This window comes from Macaca thibetana, chromosome 20 (assembly GCF_024542745.1).
Source record: "Macaca thibetana thibetana isolate TM-01 chromosome 20, ASM2454274v1, whole genome shotgun sequence".
NCBI classification, from domain to species: Eukaryota; Metazoa; Chordata; class Mammalia; order Primates; family Cercopithecidae; genus Macaca; species Macaca thibetana.
This window is the reverse complement of record NC_065597.1, coordinates 60,860,624-60,884,646: the sequence shown is the minus strand read 5'-3', so window position 1 is coordinate 60,884,646 and position 24,023 is coordinate 60,860,624. Positions and strand designations below refer to the sequence as shown.

Below are 24,023 nucleotides of genomic sequence, written 5' to 3'. Positions count from 1 at the left end.
TGCAAGCTCCGCCTCCCGGGTTCACGCCATTCTCCTGCCTCAGCCTCCCGAGTAGCTGGGACTACAGGCAACCGCCACCACACCCGGCTTATTATTATTATTATTATTATTATTATTTTAATAGAGACGGAGTCTCACTCTGTCACCCAGGCTGGAGTGCAGTGGCATGATCTCATCTCACTGCAACCTCTGCCTCCCAAGTTCATTCTCCTGCCTCAGTCTCCCGAGTAGCTGGGACTACAGGCACTCGCCACCACGCCCAGCTTATTTTTTGTATTTTTAGTGGAGACGGGGTTTCACCGTGTTAGCCAGGATGGTCTCTATCTCCTGACCTTGTAATCCACCCACCTCGGCCTCGCAAAGTGCTGGGATTAGAAGCATCAGCCACCATGCCTGGCCTAGTTTTGCCTTTTATAGAATTTCTTATCAGTAGAATCATCCATTATTGTAACTTTCGTAGAATTTCTTATCAGTGGAATCATTCATTATTGTAACTTTTGAGTCTGGCTTTTTGTATATGCTTTTGAAATTCATTCACGGTAATATGTATGTCAGTAGCTCTATTTACTGCTTAGTTGTCCATGAGCTGAACATAGCACAATTTGTTTATCTGTTTATCCATTCACCAGGTGAAGGACATTGGGGTTATTTCAGTTCTGAACATTTGCATACAAGTCTTTTATTTTTTATAGAAAAGGTCTTGCTTTGTCACCCAGGCTGGAGTGCAGTGACACTATCATAGTTCACTGCAGCTTTGACCTCTTGGGCTCAAGCAATCCACCCACCTCAGCCTCCCAAGCAGCTGGGACTACAGACGCCACGCTGGGCTAATTTTTTTCTATTTTTCGTAGATATGAGGTCATGCTATGTTGCCCAGGCTGGCCTCAAGGGATCCTCCCACCTTGGCCTGCTAAAGTGCTGGGATTACAGGCAGCATACAAGTCTCTGTGCGGAGATATGTTTTTATTACTCTTTATTATTATATGGCAATTCGATGTTTTTTTTCCTAGCCAGTATAGTGACTTGAAAATTCTATGTTCAGCTTTTTGAGGAAGTGCCAAGCTTTTCCAGAGTTGCTGTAACAACGCACATCCCCTGCATTTGACGCTGTATTTGCATTTCACTTGCTCCCGGTCCTCCGCATCCTCACCAGCATTTGACCTTTTTTCCTTTGAGACAGTCTCACTGTGTTACCCAGGCTGGAATACAGTAGGGCTATCTAGGCTCACTGCAACCTCCGCCTTCCAGGTTCAAGTGATTCTCCTCCCTCAGCCTCCCAAGTAGCTGGGACTACAGGCAAGCGCCACCACACCCAGCTATTTTTGTATTTTTAGTAGAGACAAAGTTTCACCATGTTAGCCAGGCTGGTCTCCAACTCCCAAACCCAGGTGATCTGCCTGCCTCAGCCTCCCAAGGTGCTGGGATTACAGGCATGAGTCACTGTGCCTGGCCTGACATTGTATTTTAAAGAATTTTTTTTTTTTTTTTTTTTTTTTAAGAAAGGGTCTGATCTGTCACCTAGGCTGGGGTATGGTAGTGCAGTCTTGGCTCACTGCAGCCTCTCTCTCCTGGGCTTAAGCCAATATCCCACCGCAGCCTCTCAAGTAGCTGGGACTACAGGTGCACACTACCACACCTGGCTACTGTTTAGTATTTTTTGTAGAAATTTCCTAGGGGTTTCGCCATGTTGCCCAGGCTGGTCTCTTAACACCTGAGGGCAAGCGATCTTGCTGTCTCAACCTCCCAAAGTGTTGGGATTACAAGCGTGAGCCACCTGTCATTTCTCCATTCTAACAGATATGTAGTAATGGCTCATGGTGATCTTAATTTGCATTTCACTAATGACTAATGATGTTAAACATCTTTTCAAGTGCTATACATTTTCATTTTCTTTGATGAAGTATGTGCTCAAATCTTCTGTTCACTGAAAAAATTGTATTGTAGGCCAGGCACAGTGGCTCACACCTGTAATCCTGGCACTTTGGGAGGCCAAGGCAGGTGGATCACCTGAGGTCAGGAGTTCAACACCAGCCTGGCCAACACAGTGAAACCCATCTCCACTAAAAATACAAAAAAAATTAGCTAGGTGTGGTGGCGTATGCCTGTAATCCCAGCTACTTGGGAGGCTAAAGCAGAAGAATCGCTGGAACCCGGGAGGTGGAGGTTGCAGTGAGCCAAGATTGCACCACTGCACTCCAGTCTGGGAAACAGAATGAGACTCCATCTCAAAAAAAAAAAAAAAAAATTGTATTGCTAGTCTCCTTATTGAGTTGTAACAGTTCTTTATATATTTTGGATACAAGTTATTTGTCAAACAAATGTTTTGTAGCTTCTTGGGAAAAGAATGAAAAAGAAATTTTAAAAGATGACAGGCCTGGGACAGTGGTTAGCTAGGTGTGGTGGCTCATGCCTGTAATCCCATCACTTTGGGAGGCCAAGGCAGGTGGATCACCTAAGGTCAGGAGTTTGAGACCAGCCTGGCCAACATGGCGAAATCCCATCTCTACTAACAATACAAAAATATTTTGTATTTTACAGGCGTGGTGGCGGGTGCCTGTAATCCCAGGTACTCGGGAGGCTGAGGCAGGCGAATCACTTGAACCCGGGAGGTGGAGGTTGCAGTGAGCCAAGGTTGTACCACCGCACCCCAGCCTGGGCAGCAGAGCAAAACTCCATCTCAAAAAAATAAAAAAGACAAAAAAAAAAAAAGAGAAATAAGAAAAAAATGTTTCGCAAATATTTCTCTCAGTCTGTAACCTACCTTTCATCTTACTAGGGGCTTTCAAACAGTGAATGCTTTTAATTTTTGATAAAGTACAATTTATGGTTCACATATTCTATGTCCTAAGAAATGTAACCTAAGATCACAAAGATCTGCTGTATTTTCTTCAAGACATTTTATTGTCTTAGGTCTATGCTTAGGTTGATGAACCATTTATAGTTAATATTTATATATACAGAGAATAAGATAAGGGTTAAGATTCAGTTGTTTTCCATATGGCTATTCAAGCTCTAAGACCACTGATGGAAAAAGACTGTCCTTTCTCCCTTGAATTACCTGGGCATCTGTAAAAACCTGAAGTGACCATATATGTCACATGAGTCTATTTCTGAATTCTCTATTTTCTTTGGCCAATCTCACACAGTCTTACTTGTAGCTTTATAGGAAGTCTTGAAGTACGACAAGATAAGTCTTCCAATTTTGTTATTTCTCAAAATTCTTTGGGCTATTCCTAGATCCCTCGTATTTCTATATAAACTTTAGAATTAGCTCATCAATTTCTATAAGAAATTGCAGCCTGTTGAGATTTTAAGAGGGACTGCATTGAATCTATAGATTAGTTTGGGAAGAACTGACCTAATACTTAGTCTTCCAACCCATGTATATGGCATATCGTTTTTGGGTCTTCTTGAATTTCCCTCAGTAACATTCTTAGTTTTCAACGTATAGATCTTGCATATATTTTGTTAAATTTATCCGTGAATTTTTCATGTTTTTTGATCCTACTATAAATGACATTTAAAATTCAATTTCCAATTGTTCTTTGCTAGTATATAAAAATCCAGAAAATGGTTTAGATTTGATAATTAGTTCCAGTAGTTTTTCTTTAGTTTTCTATCTATACAATCATGCCTGCAAACCAAGTTTTACTTCTTCCTTTCTAATCTATATGTCAGTTATTTTTTTTACCTTATTGCACTGTCTTAGATTTCAAGTATGATGCTGAATATGATAAATGGAGCAGAAAGTGGTAGTTGCTCTGCCGCCTATAAGGTAGATATTTAAGTGTCACATTTAATATATTTTCTTGTTTAATTTTTACAACAATCTTACAATGTCAGTACAATTATTTTTATTTATTTATTGAGATGGAGTCTTGCTGTGTTACCCAGGCTGGTATTGAACTTCTGGGCTTAAGCCAACATCTTGCTTGTCTCCTGAGTAGGGGACTATAGGCACGTGCCACCACACCTGGCTTAAATGTGTCATTTAAAAATTCAGGCCAGGCACAGTGGCTCATGCCTGTAATCCCAGCAATTTGGGAGGCTGAGGTAGGCGGATCACCTGAGGTCAGGAGTTCGAGACCAGCCTGGCCAACATAGTGAAACCCTGTCTCTACTAAAAATACAAGAAATTAGCCAGATGTGGTACCACGCACCTGTAATCCCAGCAACTCAGGAGGTTGAGGCAGGAGAAACACTTGAACCTGGGAGGCAGAGATTGCAGTGAGGTGAGATTCTGCCACTGTACTCCAGCCTGGGCAACAGAGTGAGACTGTCTCAAAAAAGTAAAATAAAATTCAGTTTAGAGCAGAGAAAGGAAGTACATGAAGGAGAAGATAGAGAAGCATTTACAATCTAAATGAAAAGGTATACACACACATAAAATAACTTCCAAAACAAACCAACGATTAAAGAAAATCTAATGAGCCAACTTCACTCTTACAGTTTTTGCTACAATGTGGATACGGACTATCTTAAACATGCGGCACACACACATTTCTTAAGACTTTATCTTTTATAGGCTGAGGACTTAGTCTCACTTCTGTATATTCAAAATGGTAGATTCAGCATCATGCTACCTACCTGCATTTGCGACAAGCAACAGGGGCAGTCTTCCTCGCTCTATGTCATCTTTAATCATTTTCTCCAGGAAGGCAACATCCTGGAACCAAAACAAACCATTAAAAAATGAGGCGCCCGGTATAAAAGCTATAAAATGAAAAATTATGACTTACAAAAGAAGCAGGTAACTCTCAAAAATAATGTCAAATCAATTCTTACTCTTGACAATTTTTCTGTTTTCTCTCATCATAGATGTGAAAATCAAATAGTTTTCCTTGAAGACTAGAAAAATCAGTTAAACAAGATTAAAGGTAACAACTGGACATATGCAGGAACATTTCTTTGGTTTTAAACATTTACATTTAAATGAAATGTTCTCTCAACTCCCCTGTAACAGCCAAGAATGTATCTCTACTATTACTCATTGACGTACCTGAACTAGAAAATAAAACTACCTTGACAAAAGAAATACAAAACTCTAAAATCCATCCCTTCATTTTCCTTTCGGAATCATTAAGGAGAGATTTATCACCTGCATGTCTGAAAATAAGCAGAACTCAATTCCACGATGACAATGAAGAACCTCATTTTCAAAATCTGCCCATTCATAAATCCAGGCAACAGTGCTAACTCATTAAAAGTACGAGCTTTAGAAGAAATTTCTGGTGCTTAATTGAGCTGCTACGTTTCTACTTAAAGCAGGTGATACAGTAATTACAAGACTCCTTAAAAGCCAGGTGCTCCTGACCTATATACGAACCAACCTACATGGACATTCACATATTAACAGAAGCATGTATTACATAAAGCAAGGATCCAAGCAATACATGAGTAAGCTACTAATTATCTGGAGGCCAGCAAACAGAACTTCATTTGAAAGGCAGTTTCAAAACACAATCCCACATGATTTTACAAACCAGAAGTAAAACTCACCATCTGATGCTGGGATCCAAACATAGTGTTACAGGGTACACGGCACAAGCAGGGGAAGGGCAAGCCGAGCTGCAGGAAGAAACACATGACTTAACAAGAAAGCTCTCTGCACCATTCACTTCAGATTGTGAAAGGCTGTAGCTCTAAGACAAGCCATGATTATTCTAAGAAATCTCTCTCCTTAGGAACTCTTAATATTATAAATCAATGTAAAAGTACATTTAGAAAGCCAAGCCAAAAACAAAAGGTGAATTTCCAAGTGCCTTATAAGAGGATACAATGTAAAATTTTCTAAATGAGTCAAGTTACTATCTTTGGTATATTCTAGAATATACCAGAAACACTTTGGCAAACACGGAAACAACTGGGTCGTAAGCATTTTCGTGGGGGTAATTTTGGATTCTTTCTCCAAGCATTACTGGTAAATAACACCAGCTGAAGGCATTCAAAGAACAGTATCTTATTTTTGGGTCCACCCACACCCAAAAAGTAATAAATATGGATTAGCAGATGCACATTTCTCAAGAGAAGTGAAGTCAGTGTTATGCATAGACACAGTGATTGTCAACTTAATTTTATATTCTTAATGTTTAGCTTCCAAGTCCTTGAGGAGTTTACAGTTTTAGGAATTGTAAACAGTTGCAACATATTGTTCTGGATGACTAAGACTTGGTAGCTTTCAGAGACCAAAAATTTAATAAGCACATTTTTCTCCTTAAAGGATTAAAAATTATGAATGTGACACCCAAGTAAAATAAATCATCAAAAAAATACAGGTATTAAAAGTGAAAATGCCTAGCCCCCTACCCTATAAGCCAGCAATCCACCCGTTAACAGTTTAATACATAACCTTTCAGATATTTTCTAGGTATAAAATTATGTCTTTTTCTAGGTACAAAAACATAGCTATAAAGGATACACACACTTTAAAAAACATGAACATAACCATGTTACATATGCTGCTCTGCCAGCAGCAGTTCTCAACAGAACACTCTTTCACACATCTTTTGAAGGTCAGACTGTTGACCCCAAACAGCCTTGTGTCCCCAAGAGCCTGGCTTGCAGTAGACACTTAAGTAATTCCTTTCACGTTTCAGAGGATTATTATTAAACTCCCCATTTTGTACACCCTCAAGAAGAGGACATAATTTCTTGCCACCAGTGATCACAGCTCAGAATCAATTTAAAAATCACTGAGTGTCTCCCAAACATACCCCTGGGACTCCTACAGCTTACAAAAGAGGAACACTCCAACCCTATGGGTTTTGCTTTCAAACGTTCTTGGTAAAGAAGGTTAACAGTGTCTTATCTCGATGTAGTCCCCCCAGTTGGGCTAGAAGCACCATGAACTTTAAATATAGTCATGCTCAGCCAGGTGCGGTGGCTCATGCCTGTAATCCCAGCATTTTGGGAGGCTGAGGTGGGCAGATCACAAGGTCAGGAGATTGAGACCATCCTGGCTAACACAGTAAAATCCTGTCTCTACTAAAAAAATACAAAAAAATTAGCTGGGCGTGGTGGCAGGCGCTTGTAGTCCCAGCTACTTGGGAGATTGAGGCAGGAGAATGACGTGAACCCAGGAGGTGGAGCTTGCAATGAGCCGAGATTGCATCACTGCACTCCAGCCTGGGTAACAGAGCGAGACTCCGTCTCAAAAAAACAAAAAAACAAAAACAAAAACAAAAACAAAAAACAGTCATGCTCTTTGATCCAGCAATTCTAGACTGACTCTGAAAATCCATCTGAGGACCATAACCCTAAATAAAATACAGAAAGAGCTTTATGCACAGAGAAGTCCCTAACAGCACTACACAAAGAGCATTACCTGAAAATGGTCACAGAAAGCAAGAGAATGCAAACACTATTTTCCAAAAAAGCAACAGTTAATTACTATATATTCACTTGAAGAAATACCATAAAGGCATTAAAAATAAACTATACTTTGAAAAATTATTATTAAAATGATATATTCTTGTTTTAACAGTAAGTGAAAAGAGCCAGATACAACCATATAAACACAAACACACCCCCTTCGAGTAAAGTCTGGGAAGAAAGAGAAAATGTTGACTGTGGTTGCCCTTGGGTAATCTACCACATATTCTTTATTTCTAAATTCAGTAATTTTTACAAATATGACAAAAGCATATAAGACCATCTTTCTTTTAACTCAATAAGAACAGCAACTAGAGAAATGGGTCAGCTTTAAAAATTTCAGGGCAAAAGAAGACTTTATTTCTTTAAAATAGCCACCTGATAACACATTACCTGATTACAAAGGTATTGGCCCAGGCCAGGTCTAGCAGCAGCACTAAGATATATGACAGGCTTCTTGTTATATAACACATTGAAGCCATCCACTACGAAGTCTTCATATCGAGAATGAATGGCAAGCCTACATATCTTTGCAAGTCCTTCTCTTTCCTCTTCATGGAAATAAGCACAGCCATTTTCATATCTGTTAAGAGATACATATGAATATGCTCTTATTTCTAGTTAAGGATTGTATAAGTCAACCTTAATAATCATGGAGACAATTCTTTTCTCAAGCTAGGAATTGTCACTTATATTAGGCAGAGAGGACAGGAATGCGAAAAATCCTCATAGATGGCTGACACCTCATTACAGCTAGGGTTACCAAGCAGCAAGACAATAACCCTCCATCCGTACCCAATTCCATAAAGAGCAGAAACCAAAAACAAGTAGAGACCAGGAGTTCCCAGATATAAGAAGCCTGAAGATCATGGTTCTGGTTTATTATGAACTAAAGCCAGCACTGGATAACACAGGCATAGTTCATAGCCGAGTTTCAGCCCTAAAACATCCAAAGTAAATAAAACTGTCAAAAATGCTAGTCAGAGGCTGGGTGTGGTGGCTCACACCTGTCATCTCAGCACTTTGGGAGGCCAAGGCAGGCGGATCACCTGACGTCAGGAGTTCGAGACTAGCCTGGCCAACATGGTGAAACCCCGTCTCTACGAATTGCCAGCTGTGATGGAGTGCCTGTAGTCCCAGCTACTCAGTAGACTGAGGCAGGAGAATTGCTTGAACCTGGGAGGTGGAAGGTGCAGTGAGCCAAGATTGTGCCATTGCACTCCAGCCTGGGTGACAGAGCGAGATTCCGTCTCAAAAAAAAAAGCTAGTCAGGCTAACTTTTGGTTTTACTATAATCTGCTGAGGTTCCATCTCCTAGAGGAGGAGGGACAATTTCAACTACAGGCATTAGATTTTTACTAGAACAACAGAACACTGCTCCTTTAATAAAGTTGGGGAAACTTATACTCCTGCTTGGCCAAGTTCTTTCCCAACACTGAAAGTGAGGATCTCTCAAGTTAAATGTCTCAAGTTAGGCAAACATTCCTTCTCCATAAAAGTAACAGCATAAACCCAATACCATTAGTCCTATGTCTCCTACTGAATGCTCATCTGTTGAAATTCCTTAATATTGCTAGGATTATCACAGAATAAAACAAATTTCAATTTCATAGCACATATTCATCTTCCTTATGAGAGAGTTTTCTTTTTTTTTTTTTTTTTGAGACGGAGTCTCGCTCTGTCACCCAGGCCAGAGTGCAGTGCCTCAGCCTCCCGAGTAGCTGGGACTACAGGCGTCCACTACCAAGCCCGGCTAATTTTTTTGTATTTTTATTAGAGACGGGGTTTCGCCGTGTTAACCAGAATGGTCTCGATTTCCTCACCTTGTGATCCGCCCACCTCAGCCTCCCAAAGTGCTGGGATTACAGGCATGAGCCACTGCACCTGGCCTTAAGAGTTTTTTCTTTCTAATAAAACACAAGCTAATATTTTCAAAGCACAGCTGGCCCTCCGAACCTGTGGGTTCTGCATCTGTGGATTCAACCAACCATGAGTAAAAAATCTTCAGAAATTTAAAAAGATGGGTGCATCTGTACTGAATATCTAGACTTTTTTCCTTGTCATTATTCCCTAAACAATACAGTGTAACAACTGTTTACACAGCATTTACATCATATTAGGTATTATGTGTAATCAAGAGATTAAAGTATATGCGAAGATGTGCCTAAATTATATGCAAATACTGTGCTATTTTACATAAGGGATTTGAGCATCCATGAATTTTTTTATCCATGGGGTGACGATGGGAGGTCCAGAACCAATCCCCCAAGGACACCCAAGGATAAGGGACAATGGTATTTGAATCTAGATCATTGCTCTATCTTCTACTGACATGTGCCAATTAGATACCCCACAAATAAATAACTGCTCACCCTATCAAACACATATGTGCTTCTATTCTCCACCCTTCACATGTGTTAGTCTATTAGCTCATTTAATCCTCACAACACTTCTATGAAATAGGTATTAATACTATCCCCATCTAACAGACGATGAAACAGGCATTGAGAGGTTAAACACTCCTTCCAAGAAGGAGGAAATCTGAACCCAAGTAGTACAACTCCAGAAAAAAGATCTTTCCGACTATACCCGACTCATAAAAGTCTTCACTGGAAACTCATCATGTCTTTACCTGAAAATTCTGCATAGCCACAAGGTGGTATCTGAAAGTATCCTAGTTGTAAGTTTTCTCAGTTTCTCTTTGTCCAGCGTTGAAATATAAGCTCCGAGACTATGTCCCAGCAAAGCCATATGACCTTGTTCTCCAATATTTTGGATTCTATTAAGCAAAGTCAAAGTATTAGAGTCAAACCATAAAAAAGGACATAGAACTTAGAGACACAGAATTCCACAGAAATATCTGTCAGATGTGAAATCTACTTAATGGCCCAGAAAGCAAATGAAAATTCAATGCATATACAGTATTGATAGTCTGGTGAGAATTTTCTCTTTTTTGAGACGGAGAAAAATATATATATTTTTTTTTTCTGAGACGGAGTCTCCCTCTTGATGCTCAGGCTGGGGTGCAGTGGTGCGATCTTGGCTCACTACAACCTCCACCTCCTGGGTTCATGTGATTCTCTGGTCTCAGCCTCCCGAGTAGCTGGAATTACAGGCGCCCACACTAAGCCTGGCTAATTTTTTGTATTTTTAGTAGAGATGGGGTTTCACATGTTGGCTAGGCTGCTCTTGAACTCCTGACTTCAAGTGATCCACCTGCCTTGGCCCCGCAAAGTGCTGGGATTACAGGCACGAACCACTGCACCTGGCCAGAAAAATATTTTTATAATTTGAGTTCCGGGAGGTAAATATCCCTTTTTAAATTGAGTACCTACAAACTGTTTTAAAATAATTTCCTATTAAAATATTTTAAAAATTAAATACCAGCCTTAAGAATTATGGAGGGTAGAGCTAAGGTAAAATGAGCTGAAAGCATTTTTTAAAGAATGAAATCCTGGCCAGGCACAGTGGCTCATGCCTGTAATCCCAGCACTTTGGGAGGCTGAGGCAGGCGGATCATGAGGTCAGGAGATCAAGACCATCCTGGCTAACACAGTGAAACCCCATCTCTACTAAAAATACAAAAAAATTAGCCGGGCATGGTGGTGGGCACCTGTAACAGCTACTAGGGAGGCTGAGGCAGGAAAATGGAGTGAACCCGGGAGGCAGAGGTTGAAGTGAGCCAAAATGGCACCACTGTACTCCAGCCTGGGTGACAGAGTAAGAATCCATCTCAAAAAAAAAAAAAAAAAAAAAAGAATTAATTCCCAAGTCTCTACATCAAATAGGATTTATTGCAATAATATAGCAAATTCATGGGGGACTAGGTATTATTTTATATACAATTAAAATTGATTATATAAAATGTTTTATATATACTTGAAACTAATTTCCCTTATGAAGAATAACTGTAAAAAAGAAGGAATAAGTTCACAATTGTTAACTGTAAATAATAAGAAAAAGACAACCTAGGATCATGGGCAACAGACAGTTCCTAGAAATATAAATGGGTCTTAAAACATACAAAAAGACACTTCACTTGGTTCACTTGGTTCATAATAAAAAAAAAACCCGCAAATTCAAATTATGCTGAAATACCATTTCTCACTTATCGGATTTCTCATCAGAATATCACTTATCAACGATCCTTCAGTCTGATAATGCCTTTGCAGGTGAAAGTGTGGAAATAAAGTACTCTCATACATTGCTGGAGGGACTGCTAAATGTCACAACTCCACGGAGGGAAATTTGGCGGGATCTATCAAAATTACAACAGCACACACTGTCTGAGATACCAACCCCAGTTTCAGGACTTTGTCCTCCAGACACTTGCTTCTATAAGAAGTGACACATGGCCAGGCGCGGTGGCTCAAGCCTGTAATCCCAGCACTTTGGGAGGCCGAGATGGGCGGATCACGAGGTCAGGAGATCGAGAGACGATCCCGGCTAACACGGTGAAACCCCGTCTCTACTAAAAAATACAAAAAAATAGCCGGGCGAGGTGGCAGGCGCCTGTAGTCCCAGCTACTCGGGAGGCTGAGGCAAGAGAATGGCGTAAACCCGGGAGGCGGAGCTTGCAGTGAGCTGAGATCCGGCCACTGCACTCCAGCCTGGGTGACAGAGCAAGACTCCGTCTCAAAAAAAAAAAAAAAAAAAAAAGAAGTGACACGTGTCGAAAGTTGTTTGCTGCAGCAATGTTTGTAACAGTGCAACATGACAGGGGACCAATAAAATAAAATACGGTTCATCTGTTCACAGTAAAATACATAGCTCTGACAAAGGAGAAAGCTCCTGTGCATTAATATGCAGTGAGCTCCAAGACATAAGTGAAAAAATGCAAGGTGCAGAACATGTGCGCAGTAATTATGTATTAGGGTGGGCATGGACATTTTGCTTGTGTATAATACATATAAAATCTCTCTGGAAGAATACACAAGAAACTGGTAATGTCTGTCTCTAGAGAAGAAAACACGGTAGGGAGATAGAGGTAGGAAGGAAAATTCCCTTTGTATATCGTTTTTTATTATCTGAATTTTGAACCAAGAGAACAATTTTACTTATTTCAAAACATTAAATTTAAAATAATTAAAGAGAAAACTAACTAAATGACTAATACGGGTGCGGCAATTCTTATGAAGCAGAAGCACAGCAGCAGAAAGACATGCAACACTCACTCTTCAGTCCTTCTAGTCAGCGCCTCTCTAAGGCATGATATCATAAAAACTACGGGATCTAATTTCAATAAATGCATTCATTTCACAAAATATATATGACATATAAATGTCTTTCTGAAAAGAAAAAGGATTATTTTAATATCATATGCAACTCGATGAAATATAGCTCCTTATTGGAGCAACTTGTCAGAGTACAATCACTACTGAAATCAAGAACATACACTCGAGAAGAGAAGCTGCCAGGTTCATTACCTGGGGCTCTGGGGCTCCTCATCTTCATCTCCATGCATCAGATTCTGAACTAACTGGAGGATGCTCACCATATCTTGTCCACTGCAGAAGAAGAAGAGTTGATGGGCTGATGGGAACAGCACACATCCCCCACCACTCTCCCGCTGCTTCCCTCATGCAATTAGTGTAAAGGGTTTTTTTTTTTTTCTTAAATAACTATAAGAGAAAGAATGTGGTATATAGTTTATGCTTTTTAAAAAACAAAGCTCAAATTATAAACTGAATTCTGATACAAACTGACTTGTGGTTAATCTCCTACCTAAATGAGAGTTTCATTTTAATAAATGTCACCAGTCTTTTCATTTTTATTTATTTTTTTGAGACTGGGTCTCACTTTGTCACCCAAGCTAGAGGGAAATGGCATGATCTGGGCTTACTGCAACTTCCACCTCCCGGGTTTAAGTGATTCTCCTGCCTCAGCCTCCTGAGTAGCTGAGATTACAGGTGTGCGCCACCACACCCGGCTAATTTTTATATTTTTAGTAGAGATGGGGTTTCACCATGTTGGCCAGACTGGTCTTCAACTCCTGGCTTCAAGTGATCCACCCTCCTCGGCCTCCCAAAGTGTTGGGATTACAGGCGTGAGCCACCATGCCCAGCTGTTTTTGTATTTTCGGTAGAGACAGGGTTTTGCCATGTTGCCCAGGCTGGTCTCAAACCACTGAGTTCAAGCAATCCTCCTGCCTCAGCCTCCAAAAGTGCTGGGATTACAGGCCTGAGCCACCTTGCCCAGCCACCAGTCTTGCTCTAGCAACATTTCTACACATTTCATTTGAATCTTGGAATACAAGACAGAGAATACTTAATAAGCATGTAGTAAGAGCCAAAAGTCCTTATAATATATACTTATATAAGTATGTTATATAAAATATAAAATATATAAAATATAACAAATGTATAATCATCCTTAGTATATTATAATGCTAGACAGTCACAGAATACTCCATTGCCACTGATATATCTAATTTTCCTCTTTAGGGCTCTTGTCTGTTTGGACTAACAGCCTTTATGCAAGCTTCATTTATTACCAGCTCTTCCCCAAGCTGGGAAACGTGAGATCTGCTTAGAGTGTAAAAACATTTTACTTCTATCCAAGATATGTTGCTATGAAATGCTCATTACATGAGGAGATGGAAGGTTATGAAAAGAATTCAAATGGCTAAAGTAGCAAGCAATGGCAAGGCAACTTGCAACAAGAATAACGTGAAGCTATTCCTCTGTCAATGAGAATAGACTAAAAAGATGTTTCCTCTTTCAAAAAAGGAAGTGCCATCAAAACAATGTCCCCAAACCAATTGTCCCCAAGGTGCTGCCCTTCAAGTGGGGAGGGGCTCTGGGCCTTAGACACTGTAGAGATTAGGGCAGGCAGGGGCCCCTGAGGCACACTTGGCTGCCTGCCACATGACCTTGAGCAAGCTATTCCAACTCACCGAGCCGGATGTGATGGATTTGGGAGGCTTCAGACAGTGAGGGAACAGCGCTTAGCTATGCCAGGCACGCTACTAGTCTTCAATGCTGGGTAGCAGCATTCCTAAGTGTGAATCCTCCTAGTCAGTGGCTTAAGTCGCTGTCATTCTGAGAATTACAGATGCTGCTGGGAGTATCTCTCCTGGGAAAACTTCCATAGAATCATGAGACTACACCTTATAGCCTTTGGTTTCCATCAGTAGGTCCGGAATGAGGAGATTTTATAGGACCTGCCTCCTGTTCTGAGCTGAGAAAGCACTTCACACCTAGCTTCACATCAGCATTATTCATGCTATGAATAGGAGTGACTTTTAAAAGTATTAGTATCTTGGCGTGTTATTGACACACTGTGATCCTTCCTCTGTATGTTTCTTTTGCAACCTGGTTCCATTTATATTCAGGTCAAAGGATATTTAAAGGAGTTGTACTGTTTACTTATGTGCAGTTTCTTGGTTATAATAGGAAAAAAAATAAGTTTGTCTCAGGGAAGCAGGGCTGGGACACTAATTCCAGATTAACTGCTAACGTCTTGGGAAACTTTTAGTCAGCTATTTACTTTTTTGCTACTTTTCCTGCTACTCAAACCATGAAGATGTGACAGATTTGCTTCAGTTGCCAAAAAATAAGTAATTAAATTTGACATTTTCCTTTCATTTACATTATGAAAACAATAAATCTTATCAAATTAAAATACCTCTTAGAATAAAACTCAGTCCACCAAATACATTACAGGTTTCAACAGTGACCTAAGTATGATACCCCAGTTATAATGGCGAACTTGTATATCACTTTGATTTGACAGGGTCCCGCCATGTTGCTCAGGGTGGCCTCGAACTCCTTGACTCAAGCGATCCTCCTGCCTCAGGCTCCCAAGCAGCTGGGACTACAGGCGTGCACCATGGTGCCTAGCTCCATGTATCACTTTGAGTCATGAGGTTGTATTAAATTGTTGGTTTTAAAAAAATTTTTGGCCGGGTGCAGTGGCTCATACCTGTAGTCCCAGCACATTGGGAGGCTAAGGCAGGCGGATCACCTCAGGTCAGGAGATAGAGATCATCCTGGCCAAAACAGTGACACCCTGTCTCTACTAAAAATAAAAAAATTACCTGGGAGTGGTGGCGCACGCCTGTAATCCCAGCCACTCGGGAGGCTGAGGGAAGAGAATTGCTTGAATCCGGCAGGCAGAGGTTGCAGTGAGCTGAGATCATGCCACTGCACTCCAGACTTGCAACAGAGTGAGACTCCATCTCAAAATTAGAGAGTGTCTGTATCACTCAGACTGGAGTGCAGTGGTACAATCACAGATCACTGTAACCTTGAACTCCTAGGCTCAAGTGATCCTCCCTCCTTGGCCTCCCGAAGTGCTGGGATTACAGGTGTGGCCCACTGTACTCAGCCTCTATTAAATTCCAAATGGGAGAGGGAGAGGGAGAGAAGCCAGTAGGTATAGCAGTATCACCAACTAGCCAATGGCACTTCAATTTTCTAATGTTATACTGCATATAAGTCTATTTAAATTTGCTACGTGTTCATTAAAACTAAAACCGTAACTCAATGATGGTAAGATACTGGTTTAAGAAAACTGTAGGCCAGGCACAGTGGCTCACACCTGTAATCTCAGCACTTTGGGAGGCCAAGGTGGGTGGATTACCTGAGGTCAAGGCCAGGAGTTAGAAACCAGCCTGGCCAACATGGCGAAATCCCATCTCTACTGAAAATACAAAAATTAGCCAGGTTTGGTGGTGCACGCCTGTAATCCCAGCTACTCGGGAGGCTGAGGCACAAGAAAGAACTGCTTGAACCTGGGAGGTGGAGGTTGCAGTGAGCCCAGATCATACCACTGCACCCCAGCCTGGGCTACAGAGCAAGACTGCGTCTCAAAAACAAACAAAAATTTATACCTTAACTAAAAGTATGGATCCTCATTGCCACCTACCTGCCCTGGAGTGGGCCTGGAATATCTCCGGATATGAGCTTTTTTCCATTTTCCTCTTCTGTTCTTCTAATTTAAAGAAAAGAAAAAGCTGTTCATTTATTTCATCATACCAAATTTCTAACTCTTGAACATGCAAACATGACCATGTTGCCTATAACCTCCTAGTGACTGAGGCAGGATTTCAAACACATTTATCACATCTTCCTGCCTCCAGTTTCAGGTACTGTTTGAGTTTCTGGAAAAGACAAGAATATGCAACAAAAAAGTTCCACCCACTTCTTGTTTACTTGGTGCTCTATATGACCTGAATATATAATAAGTACTTATAGAGTCAAATCAATATATTAAGTAAATGAAACTCTTAATAGAATTAAATATTGTAAGCCCTTCCTCTCAATTTCAAAATCCTTTAATTACAAGGCACCCTTTACCCAAGACAAATACCAATTTTCAAGTCGGCCAAAGCTGTGTGTGACACTGTGAAGCCAAGAGGCATCTTTAACAGAAGGAAACCGGAGTTGCTGGCTTCACAGCAGGCTGAACTCGTTGAACAGGGTCACCTCTGTCCTGCTCACCTCTGACTGTCCTCCAGCATCTTCATTGCCTCCTTCAAGTTTTTTCCCATTTCAGCTAACGTGGGGTCTGCTATCTGAGAGACAAAAAAAAAGAAAGAAATTTTAATAATACTCTATTACCTCTACAGCACAATTCACCCAGAAAAATTAAGCGCATCATTTCTTCTGGATTTACTGTAAAATACATGCATGATTTTAAAACTTCCAACAGTACAAAAGTATAACAGAAAAAGTAAAAGTCCTCCAGCCCCACTTTCCACAGAAAGTCGCTGTTTTATTTTTACTTTTTGCGATGGAGTCTCACTCTGCCACCCAGGCTACAGTGCAATGGCACAATCTTGCTCATTGCAACCTCTGCCTCCTGGGTTCAAGTGATCCTCTTGCCTCAGCCTCCCAAGTAGCTGGGATTATAGGCACACACCACCATGCCCAGCTAATTTTCATATTTTCAGTAGAGATGGGGGTTTCACCATGTGGCCATGCTAGTCTCGAACTCCTGACCTCAAGTGATCTGCCCACCTCGGCTTCCCAAAGTGCTGGGATTGCAGGTGCGAGCCACCGTACCTGGCCTCCTTTTGTTCCTTTTGAATTTTAGTACCATGTGTACACCTATCTCCCATCCAAAAAGTAAACAAAATATAATTTAAATTTTCCTGCAGAATTATTATTTTTTCACCATTCATTCTGGGAAGAACCACGTGAGGCCAAAACCAAGGACCCTGCCCTTCTTCACACTTGGTGCCACCCTCCCCCTTGACAAGTTACAAGTCCCATGGAGGTAACCACAAGGTCCCCTCAGCCTGGCCTTTGTACACAGCCCCGGGGTACCGGCAACGCATGACCCACACTCCAGGGCAGCAGGACAACTTGATCTTCGACAAGATCACTTCTGATAACAAAGTGAGTCAGCTTCACTTCAGACAAGCAATGTGGCAGTGATACAAAGACATGCTATTGTGACAAATATTATTATTTTTGAGACAGTCGCTCTGTTACACAGGCTGGGGTACAGTGGTTTGATCGTGGCTCACTGCAGCCTTGACCTCCAGGGATCAAGTGATCCTCCCACCTCAGCCTCCTGAGTACCTGGAAGTACAAGCGCTCGCCACCATGCCTGGCTACTTTTTAAAATTTTTTTTTAGATACAAGATCTAATTATGCTGTCCAGGCTGGTCTCAAACTCCTGAGCTCAAGTTATCCTTCCACCTGGGCCTTCCAAAGTGCTGGGATTACAGGCGTCAGCCACCGTGCCTGACCTTTTTGCAGAATTAAAACACACACATTCATTTTCCTTTCTCTATTAATCTCTGTAGTTATTTTTAGGGAGAAAATTCTTGTTGACTTCAATCTCTATGTAGTATGAGTTGTTATAATAATAAATTATATTATATATATTATACACAATAATACATACAATATTATATATAAGTTAGAGCTCTTTTGTTCCTCTCTTACTCTTCTAAGTGTGCCGCTTAAAGGAAGAACTGTGTTTATCTTTTCATATTGCTCACTGTATCTAGCAATATCTTACAGCGTGGCATACAATATGTACGTATTTAAAACTGCACTGCCTCCTCAAAATTGTTTTTAAGAAATTCCACTCCATTTATCAATATAAGATTCAGAAATTGTTCCATTCTAGAAGGGACCTAAGGGATCTAGTCCAGGGATTTTCCAGCTGTGTTCTCCTGAGCCTTAAGGCCCCTGGGAGAACTCTGAGAAGGAAAGGTTACGTAAGCAGCTGGGGCCTCTAGCTCCCTAGCAGATCAGCTCTGTTTTATATAACAGGCTTTTAAGTAAAGTTTTATTTGTAAAAAGTTTCACCGAAAAGAAAAAAAAATTGTTTGGGAGGCCATGGCAGAACAATCACGTGAGGCCAGAAGTTCCAGATCAGCCTGGGCAACATAGTGAGACCCCACTTTTCCAAAAAAACAAATAAATAAATTAGCTGGGTGCAGTGGTGCACTCCTGCAGTCCTAGCTACTTAGGAAGGAGAGGTAGGAGGATCACTTGAGCCTCAGAGTTTGAGGCTACAGTAAGCTATGATAGTGCCACTGCACTCCTGGAACAGAGTAAAACCCTGTTGCCAAAAAAAAAAAAAAAAAAAGTATAGCATAAAAACATCTGATTCTGGTCTAACATTTTGGAGGTGAGGAAACTAAGATGCAGAGAGGTTAAGTGACTTGCCTATGGTCATGGAGCTAATAAATGACAGTGAGGGGCCAAAACCTGGAGTCCCTGACTCCTGTTTCTCACCTCTATTATATCACACTGGCTCCCACAAGGGCTTACAAGGTAATCATTTAGCCACAACCAAATTTTTAGATAAAATAGACAAATTTTCAAACAGGTGTTTTCAATAAAATTCACCACTTTAACTATGAAAAGGCTCAGAAAGCACTTGAAAAAGGACTCAGGGCTGACAGTTAGTGAGGAGAATGAGGAACAGACGATGGTCAAGAGAATTTATCTTCACCCCTGAGTCAGCTGGTGATGCTCCTGATGATCCTCACTCCTGTGACACTCCCGTGTGTCCCCTACCATCTGGCCAAATGAAAAGATAAACACTTTGGCTTGATTCACACCTTCATGCTCCCAACGACCGTCCTGTCTCAAACATTCTCATGACTTTTATCTATCTCTCGCCTAGCACCTATTCAATTACAAGTCAATAATTCCAGGAAACCTTTATGGATAAAGCCACTTTTGCTCTTTCACATACCCTCTAATGACAATGACGCCTTCTGTCGTAAACCAAAAATCTAGACTTGTTGCTTGACAACGTTGGCTGTATTTATGGGGACAATAGGACAGAATGCTTGCAGTTGTTGCGACTGCCATTTATCCTCAAGATTCCTTACACCCTTTACTGTGAATTGTTTTACAGATGTGCTTTCCAGTATAAATGTGCTCCCCAATTAGATTACAAGCTTCTTGAAGGCAGGGATTCAGACTCCTACTAATTTTGACTTCTCTTTAGATCAAGGGTCTAAAGTTGGCTCAATTCTCTGATTGTCATATGACCCTGAAAATCCCTTAGGAAGGCATGCCAGAGTGGGTATCAACATACTGTTCTCTAAGCGCAACACAGCTATTTCCTTCAATAGAATTATAACGAATATTTCCAGTAAGAATAGATAAAACATGCCAGGCGTGGTGGCTCAAGCCTGTAATCCCAGCACTTTGGGAGGCCAAGGCAGGAGGATCAGTTGAGTCCAGGAGTTTAAGATCAGCCTGGGCAACATGGCAAAACCTCGTCTCTACAAAAAATACAAAAAAAGTTAGCCAGGCAGGGTAGTACATGCCTGTGGTCTCAGTTACTCAGGAGGCTGAGGCGGGAAGATTGCTTGAGCCCAGGAGGTCAAGGCTACAGTGAGACAAGATCATGCCACTGCACTCCAGCCTGGGTGACAGTGCAAGAACTTGTCTCAATTAAAAAAAAAAAAAAAAAATAGACAAAATACAGCTCAGGCAATAGGGCAAAACCCCATGTATGCAAAAAAATACAAAAGTCAGCCAGGAGTGGTGGTGCGTGCTTGTAGTCCCAACTACTTGGGAGGTTTAGGTGGGACAATCACGTGAGCCTGGGAGGTTGAGGCTTTGGTGGTGAGCCATAATCACACTACTGCACTCCAGCCTGGACGACAGAGAACCTGTCTCGACAACAAATACACACACACACATATATATACACACATATCTATATACATATATAATACATATATACACACACACAAAATAGTTTAGAAGCCATATTGTGTGCATACGCATTTATAAACACTAAAATCCCATGTAATGACAAGATGTTTAAACTGTGAGAGGCACGAGAGAAATGCAGATTCATAATCCCCAGGCGAATCTCTGACTCTGGAGTGCACAAGCACTGCACGGACTGGCTTACATTTAAATTGTTCTTGCTGGCTGGGCGTGGTGGCTCACGCCTATAATCCCAGCATGTTGGGAAGCCGAGGTGGACGGATCACCTGAGGCCCAGAAGTTCAAGACCAGCTTGGCCAACATGGCGAAATCCCGTCTCTACTAAAAATACAAAAATTAGCTGGGCACGGTCACGTGTGCCTGCAGTCCTAGGTACTTGGGAGGCTACAGCAGGAGAATTGCTTGAACCCAGGAGGTAGAGGTTGCAGTAACCTGAAATTGCGCCACTGCATTCCAGCCTGGGCGCCAGAGCAAGACTGTCTCAAAAAATTAAATAAAAATAATAGTTCTTGCTCTTCAGGGGGTAAGCCCGGTGGGGGAGTAGATGGGTAGGAAAAGCAGCAATGATAGTTAAGTTTGGGTGAAAAAATGTGAACAATGACTCCAATGCTGTAGACCCTCATGTGTTTGTTGCATTAATTGGATAATCCAAAATATAAAGTATTACCCAGTTTCAGGGTAATATTAAGATCTAAACCAAGGAATGCTCTATGAAAAGTTGTAGGTTAACTGATCCCTTAAAACTAAAAACAGCATCTTCATAAGCTTCTACTGAGGGCAGTTACCACTTTCTTCATCACATTTCTTATACTCAATAGCTGTGGGCAATGCCAAAATAGCTGTATGATCAACATTAATAAACAACAGCAGGGCAACAGCCAGACACAAACCTAAATGAAGAATTAAATTGTATAAAGATGCATAAAGATGTCTATTAGTTAGTACATAGGAGGCTGTCTGATAATGTTGGCAGAAAAAAAAAAAAAACAGGCCGGGCACGGTGGCTCACATCCGTAATCCCAGCACTTTAGAAGGCTGAGGTGGGTGGATCACCTGAGGCCAGGTGCTTGAGACCAGCCTGGCCAACATGGCAAAACCCCTTCTCTACTAAAAATACAGAAATTTGCCAAGCGTGGTGGGGGGGGCGCCTGTAATCCCAGCTATTCAAGAGACTGAGGCAGGAGAATCGCTTGAACGTGGGAGGCGGAGGCTGCAGTGAGCAGAGATGATGCCACTGCACTCCAGCATGGGCGACAGCAAAATTCCATCTCAAAAAAACAAAAACAAAAAACAAACAAACAAAAAAAGGAAAAACACTATTCTATGTCAGGTTCCTGAGAAGAATGTCAAATAACTTCTGAATCCCTTAGCACTGAGTGCAGGGTCAGAGTAAGTATTCAATCAGATTTATGATCCTTATAATTACTAATATTTACTGGGTTGCTTACTACATTCCAGGCATCGTGCTAATAATTAACGCCTCTACACACATTACTTCCTCACAAGCCCCAAATCATAGTACGTTTAAAACTAAGTAAAATTCTTTTTTTTTTTTTTTTTTTTTTTTTTTGAGACGGAGTCTCGCTCTGTCGCCGGGCTGGAGTGCAGTGGCCGGACCTCAGCTCACTGCAAGCTCCGCCTCCCGGGTTCCCACCATTCTCCTGCCTCAGCCTCCCGAGTAGCTGGGTCCACAGGCACCCGCCACCTCGCCCGGCTAGTTTTTTGTATTTTTAGTAGAGACGGGGTTTCACCGTATTAGCCAGGATGGTCTCGATCTCCTGACCTCGTGATCCGCCCGTCTCGGCCTCCCAAAGTGCTGGGATTACAGGCTTGAGCCACCGCGCCCGGCCTTAAAACTAAGTAAAATTCTAAGACCAGTGCTCTTAACCACTGGGCAATACTGCTTCTCAATTTTATCAAGTAAGTCAATGAAGCAACTCAATGCTTTAAAAAAGCTCGTACTCAAAAATCATATTTAGAACTAAGGTTTAATTTTAAAGATTATCCTTGTTTGATTAATGGCTTCACCTGGGAAGAAAGTGACTCTTTACAGGGAAAATTTCTATTTTACAACAGTCTCAACTAAATGGCCATAAACTCATCATCCAGATCAGGGCTTTTTTTTTTTTTTTTTTTCCTTTTTCCACCAACCCTTAAACCCAAGCATTTTTAAGAGTGAAAGGGTGGCCAGGCATGGTGGCTCATACCTGTAAAACCAGCACTTTGGGAGGTCAAGGCGGGGCAGATCATCTGATGTCAAGAGTTTGAGACAGCCGGGCGCGGTGGCTCACGCCTGTAATCCCAGCACTTTGGGAGGCCGAGGCGGGCGGATCACAAGGTCAGGAGATCGAGACCACGGTGAAACCCCATTTCTACTAAAAATACAAAAAATTAGCCAGGCGCGGTGGCGGGCGCCTGTAGTCCCAGCTACTCAGGAGGCTGAGGCAGGAGAATGGCGTGAACCCGGGAGGCGGAGCTTGCAGTGAGCCGAGATTGCGCCACTGCACTCCAGCCTGGGCGACAGAGCGAGACTCTGTCTCAAAAAAAAAAAAAAAAAAAAAAAAAAAAAAAAAAAAAAAAAAAAAGAGTTTGAGACCAGCCTGGCCAAAATGGTGAATCTCTACTAAATATACAAAAATTATCTGGGCGTGGCAGTGTGCCTGTAATCCCAGCTACTCAGGAGGCTGAGGCTCAAGAATCACTTGAACCTAGGAGGTGGAGGTTGCAGTTAGCCAAGATAACACTACTGCACTCCAGCCTGGGCAACACAGCAAGACTCTGTCTCAAACAAAAATCCCAAAACCAAAAGAAGTGCAACAAAGCATTTACAGAGTGGATATATCTACATGCACATTTTCTGATAGATGCTAATTGCTGAGAATTTAGTCACAGTTATACCTCTCTACAAATTTATAAATGATATTTCGAGTATGGTTAATTCTGTTGCATAAATGAAGTGGGTTCAATATTTTTGCTACAATTTTATCTAACACAGATGCATGGTAGGTATGATTTAATTCTCCTTTTCTAAGAACCATTCAACTGTATGCTCACTATCACAGAACTGAGACTTTTTTTTTTTTGAGATGGAGTCTCATACTGTCTCCCAGGCTGGAGTGCAGTGGCTCAATCTCGGCTCACTGCAAGCTCCACCTCCTGGGTTCAAGTGATTCTCCTGTCTTAGCCTCCCAAGTAGCTGGGATTACAGGCGTCTGCCATCATGCCCAGCTAATTTTTTGTATTTTTAGTAGAGACGGGGTTTCACCATGTTGGCCATGCTGGTTTCGAACTCCTGACCTCAGGTGATCTGCCCGCCTTGGCCTCCCAAAGTGCTGGGATTACAGGCATGAGCCACTGCACCCAGCCAGAACTGAGACTTTAATAGGTAGATCATTTTATAAAACAAGCCCTACTATTCATACCTTCATGAGCACTTTTTCAATCTTTTTTTTTTTTTTTTTGGAGACACAACCTCGCTCTATTGTCCAGGCT

The 24,023-nt window shown here is 41.5% G+C and overlaps 1 protein-coding gene across 4 annotated transcripts in view; it reads right to left on the bottom strand.

Annotated features, from left to right (window-relative positions):
• The window catches only part of PDXDC1 (pyridoxal dependent decarboxylase domain containing 1), a 471,229-nt gene that overhangs the window by 24,957 nt on the left and 422,249 nt on the right, over positions 1 to 24,023 (bottom strand). For all 4 annotated transcript variants that reach the window (XM_050774086.1, XM_050774085.1, XM_050774087.1 and 1 more), the window contains 7 exons: positions 16,815 to 16,888; positions 16,240 to 16,305; positions 12,798 to 12,878; positions 10,004 to 10,150; positions 7,765 to 7,954; positions 5,500 to 5,568; positions 4,588 to 4,666 (listed from right to left, as the gene is read on the bottom strand). In XM_050774086.1, coding sequence (XP_050630043.1) covers positions 4,588 to 4,666; positions 5,500 to 5,568; positions 7,765 to 7,954; positions 10,004 to 10,150; positions 12,798 to 12,878; positions 16,240 to 16,305; positions 16,815 to 16,888 — 706 coding nt within the window. The remainder of the gene's footprint in view (positions 1 to 4,587; positions 4,667 to 5,499; positions 5,569 to 7,764; positions 7,955 to 10,003; positions 10,151 to 12,797; positions 12,879 to 16,239; positions 16,306 to 16,814; positions 16,889 to 24,023) is intronic.